The sequence below is a fragment of the Azolla caroliniana genome, unplaced genomic scaffold, assembly GCF_043228905.1.
Source record: "Azolla caroliniana isolate FFs.n. ecotype wild unplaced genomic scaffold, voAzoCaro1.0.p SCAF_14, whole genome shotgun sequence".
In the NCBI taxonomy this organism is placed as follows: domain Eukaryota; kingdom Viridiplantae; phylum Streptophyta; class Polypodiopsida; order Salviniales; family Salviniaceae; genus Azolla; species Azolla caroliniana.
In genome coordinates, this window is record NW_028230449.1 from 20,956,524 (window position 1) to 20,961,392 (window position 4,869).

Here is a 4,869-nt window from a genome sequence, read left to right on the forward strand (position 1 = left end):
AGTTGTCTGTGTCCCACTGCGAAAAAAAGATATTTTTTGCGTGTGCGTATTAATGAATGTACAATGTATGTTAGAGGCGTGCGACGAAAAAATATCTAAAAAAAAGACGAAAGAAAGAAGAGGATAAGGACCCCCAAATCAATAAATATCTCTTTCCTTGCCCAAATAATATCTTTCTTTCGTTCCTTCGTTCTTCTCTCTCTCTCTCTCTCTCTCTCTCTCGTCTGTCTGTCTGTCTGTCATTTATTTACTTAACTTAACTCGTGCCTGGCTTGGCTATGGCGTCTGCAGCGATTCATTCGGCAACAACGACCGTCAAACCGAGTCGTAGCGAAGATCTTGTTGATCCTCAACAGCAGATCCTTATAGAAGAAGCTGTTCGCAGAAAGTTTGATGAAGAAGCTCCCAAACGCCATCGCAAACCTCTTCGGAGTGACATCGACAGTGATGGTAATATTCAGACTGAATATTTTGACGACCTGAATGATGACCATGAGATGCCCCCTGAGTACATCAAGCTCCAGTCTCTCGTCCATGACTCGCATGATCAGGTATGCTCTCTGTCTCTGTCTGTCTCTCTCTCCTCCAGGCATTTTTACTATACGTGTGTGTTTCTACTGTATTTAGTGTAATATATTTTACTGTTGTTTTTAAGTCGTATTTCTCTCTCTCTCTCTATGGTTATTCACTGCAGATATCTATATATGTATGTATGCTATCTTTGCTGTATATTTCACTGCGATATTTCCCTTTTTGGTCGCTTCACTGGATCTTTCTCTTTTTGATGTCTTTACTAGATCTATCCATAGTATTTTCTTTGACTCTGAATTTTCTGTTGCCTAAACTGTATGTGTATCACCGGGTCTTCGTCTGGTGTCTTAATTACAGTATACACATGCCTATTCACTGCGGATATGTATACATGTTTGTTGTCTTTGCTGTATATTTCACTACGATCTTTCCTTTTTCGTTTCTTTACTGGATCTACATTGTTCTTTCTTTGACTCTGATCTTTCTGGTGCCTCTACTCTACGCGTATCACCCGTTCTTCTTTTGGTGTCTTAATTACAGTGTACACATGCATATATGCATACTTACACTTATTTTTCCAATATGATCTCTTTCTAGTGTCTTGTACTGTCTGTCTGTCTCTAGTCATATGGAATGTAGTCGATTTCCCATGGATGGCAATGTTCTTCCTCCCTCCCTCTCTCTCTCTCTCTCCTCATCTTACTCTTGTCTATTGCTGCAACCCTGATTTCGTCTAGAGCTCTCTTCACAGTATCTTTTTTTCCATTTCTTAAGGGCCTAACAAGTGCTATTCATCTTCTGTTTTTTGTGATGGTTTTTAAATTAGCATGTGGTTCAAGAATATCCCAGTGAAGTTCCAGAGGAATTCGTGGAGACGGAATACTATAAGGATCTGAACTCTGTAGACCAATCCCTACACCATGCGGTATGGCTTGTTGAATTCTGCAGTCTATTTTTGACATTTTTCAGTGGTAGGTGTGGAGATCAGCTAAATAGATCTATGTATCATATGTTTTGTTGATTGAAATTACTCCTAATATCTTCATTCATCATGCCTATTTGAATCCTTTTTGGAGGTAAAAATAAAGTATTTTCTGATCTGTGCTTACGTCATGTCTAGTTGAATCCTTTTTGGAGGTAAAGGTGATCATTGCTTTGGTTTGATTGAATTGTGGTTGTTTGTAGTGATTTTGTCGATTAGTTTACTGTGTTGTCTCTGCAATGGCTTCTCGACGAGTTATATTGTGTTTCTTTGCTTCTGTCTTAGACTGGAACCGGGTTCATTCAAGTGGAAAATAGTTCTATGGCGACGTCTGGATTTGACCTTAAGCACAGTGAGGAAACACTGCTTGTGAGGACTAAGAGCCAGAGCAACCCTGCAACGAACGATTGGATTCCTTCTCATGACACAGTAAACTTCTTGCCCCTCTCATCTTTATACCATACATGCTGTCAAATCAAATGCATATCTAGTGCCTTTAAGTTTCTTTTTTTCCCTCCTAAATGTTGAATCTTGATTCATTTATTTTGGCTTGAATTCTAATTTCCTTTTCTTTGAGGCCGATCTCATGTTTTTCTCTAGAATATAAACTTCAATTCATTTGTTTTTCCTGATTATGCCTCGATGCACGTCTCATTTACATCATTTTCTTTAACAATTCGTCTCATTTGCTTTGAATTCATTTCGGTATGTGTTCCCTTTTTTCCTGATCAATGTTTGTTTTCTTGTGGTCAGGTTTCCATTCCAGCTTCTGATAAACCTCATCGAAGTGAGCCCTGAAATTTAAATAGCCAAGGCTTTGCTTGTACACCACCAATGTTTATTTCTGCCTTCGTCCTTCTCATTATATGATGATGTGTCCATTTTGACCAATCTTGGTTTGATTGTATGTCTGCAGAACTAGAAAATAAAGGGGTCTTTTTTATTATCTTTATTTTTATCTATGAGTTTGAAAAAGTATTATATTTGGGGCCTTCACAAGAAATGTGGTTATCCTCCCCCCCCCCCCCCAATTGCCACCACAAAAGGAAGATAGAATGAATAAGAAGAAAAACCTGAAAGCATGAAAATGATGAGGATGCCACTTATCAAATCGAGATTGTGCTCATTGCTGAGTAAAACACGGTTTGCCAATTGCAACTCTTGATCAATAGGTGGATGTCGATTTGGATTTACTATGATACTACCATCGTTGCCAAATTTACATCAGCAAGTAAGCATTTATGTGTTACAATCATGAGTAGTTACTATCAATGCATATATATACCCATAGATTGACATATTCGCATTCGTGGGGATTACCATACGAATACACATAAGAATACATCAAAAAATATTCGTTAGAAAAAAGAAGAGTTCCTACTTTTTAGTTTTTAATATATATATCATATAACAAAGAGACTTTCACATTAAATATGGGATATTTAACTTAGACATTAAAAAGGAGGCTTACACTAAATAATATTTTTATATAATAAATGGAAAACTTAAAAGTTAAAAGTATTTGTTTTATTTTTAATAAATATAAATAAAAAAAATAAAAAAATAAAAGGTTCATTAATTTCTCACTTAACTCTCCCACAAAAATTGATATTTTTGTAAGTTATTAAAAGGGAACCTCATGCTAATAAATTATACCCATATGAAATATCTGCAGTTTGTATTAGACAGCAGAGATGGAAGCATATCTTAAAGTTGTGATGATGGTCAATGCTCGATGAAAGAGGAGAAACTATCTTTTGTTGTTTGATAAGACTATTCATGTTTTGTATATATGCCTTCACAATAGTAGGGTTGTCAGTTTGCAAGTAGCTATAGCCCACCTACTAACATCTCCCATACATTAGAATACCCACCTCTATGTGTTGATAAACTGACATAAGAGGTGAATGAGCTTTTAATATGTACCGTCATAGATTGAGCCATGCGTGATATTCTTGAGATTCGACATCCGTAATATTCGTGGTATTCGAGAATAGAAAATGGCCCTAAGAATATTATAAAACCATTCGTTTACATATACATATACACACATACATACATACACATACATATATACACACATACACAAACATATATATACATATACACACACATACATAGATACATATATACACATACATAGATACATATACACACACATACATAGATACATATACACACACATAGATATATGTGTACAGAGACATACATCAATAATTAATTAACTCATTAATATAATGATTAATTTACTATTAACTAATTAATTCACTTAAACATTAATTGATTCACTAATACATTCATCAATTTACAAATACATATCTTAATTCATTAACACATTAATTAATTCATTGGAAAATATTAGTTAATTAATTAATAATCAATTAATGCATTAATAATTAATTAATTAGGGCTTTGGCAAAACTTAGGGTTTCAATGAAACTCTGAATTTGTAGCGGACAACAGGATGTAGGATTAGGTAGAGCATGAGAGGGAGTCGATGACGCATGCCGAAAAGAAGAAATTTTGTCGAAATTAGGATTATGACAGAAATTAGGGTTTTCTGTTGAAACCCTAATTTCTGGCCGAGAACACGATATAGAGGGAAGCGAGGGTGTAAGTAGCACGCAGAGGGAGTAGGGTGAGGCGTCTTTGCTTCCTGTTGGCCACTGTTCACTCGCTCGTAAATAAAACACAATTTTTTTAATTTTTTAATTTTTTAATTTTCAAAAAAAAGAAGAAAACGAATATATTTACGTGTATTCGTATTCCTATTCGTATGGATTCGTGGGGCAGGCCCCACGAATGCGAATATTTCAATCTATGTGTATCGTATATAATGGGTCGCTTGAAAGTATGGGGGTAAGTTGTACTAGTGTTGACAATGCCTACTTGGACGGGTTGCTTTGTTGGTTTCTTGGTCTGCCAGTCTAGGTAGGGAGTGAGGATATTTGAAAGGTGGGCAATATGTGGTTTGTGTGCATTGATTGCATCAGGACGAGCAGGCTTTGCGAGTAGTCGACTTCTTTTAGGTACCCAAAATTGGGTAGCACCTTTGTGCCATACTTGGGCTTTGGGAAGTTATTCACGTACTCTCCACATGGCATGTTGCCCTTTTGCGAAGCACGAATGTTTATCTAGTTACGTGGGGGACCTGTCAGGGTTTTAGTGGCCTTGCTTGTCAGATTCCCAGGAGCCGTTTGTTGGTGGTTTGCATGTTGTTTGGTGGCCTTGGCGGTTGGGCGTACGTGTATGTGGGTTGAGCCCGGGTAAGACGGTCTACTTGTTGGTATGGTGACAAGTTTATCTGTCTGTGCACCTTTTGCAATCGGGAAGGAGATTGCGTTCTTGCTCAGCAG

The 4,869-nt window shown here is 36.8% G+C and overlaps 1 protein-coding gene across 1 annotated transcript; it reads left to right on the forward strand.

Annotated features, from left to right (window-relative positions):
* Window positions 1–242: 242 nt before the first annotated feature.
* On the forward strand, window positions 243–2,465 carry MEE59 (maternal effect embryo arrest 59). The gene is made up of 4 exons (XM_087330659.1): window positions 243–551; window positions 1,358–1,456; window positions 1,799–1,942; window positions 2,267–2,465. Exons 1-4 carry the CDS (start codon window positions 279–281, stop codon window positions 2,309–2,311), a joined length of 561 nt encoding a protein of 186 aa, XP_087186785.1. The 5' UTR covers window positions 243–278; the 3' UTR covers window positions 2,312–2,465.
* Window positions 2,466–4,869: the final 2,404 nt, after the last annotated feature.

Bases quoted from the DNA above. Each gene is read 5' to 3' on its own strand.
- MEE59 (XM_087330659.1), top strand. From the start codon at position 279: ATGGCGTCTGCAGCGATTCATTCGGCAACAACGACCGTCAAACCGAGT. The intron at 552-1,357 runs GTATGCTCTCTG...TTTTTAAATTAG, and splicing joins TCCATGACTCGCATGATCAG to CATGTGGTTCAAGAATATCC. The intron at 1,943-2,266 runs GTAAACTTCTTG...TCTTGTGGTCAG, and splicing joins GGATTCCTTCTCATGACACA to GTTTCCATTCCAGCTTCTGA.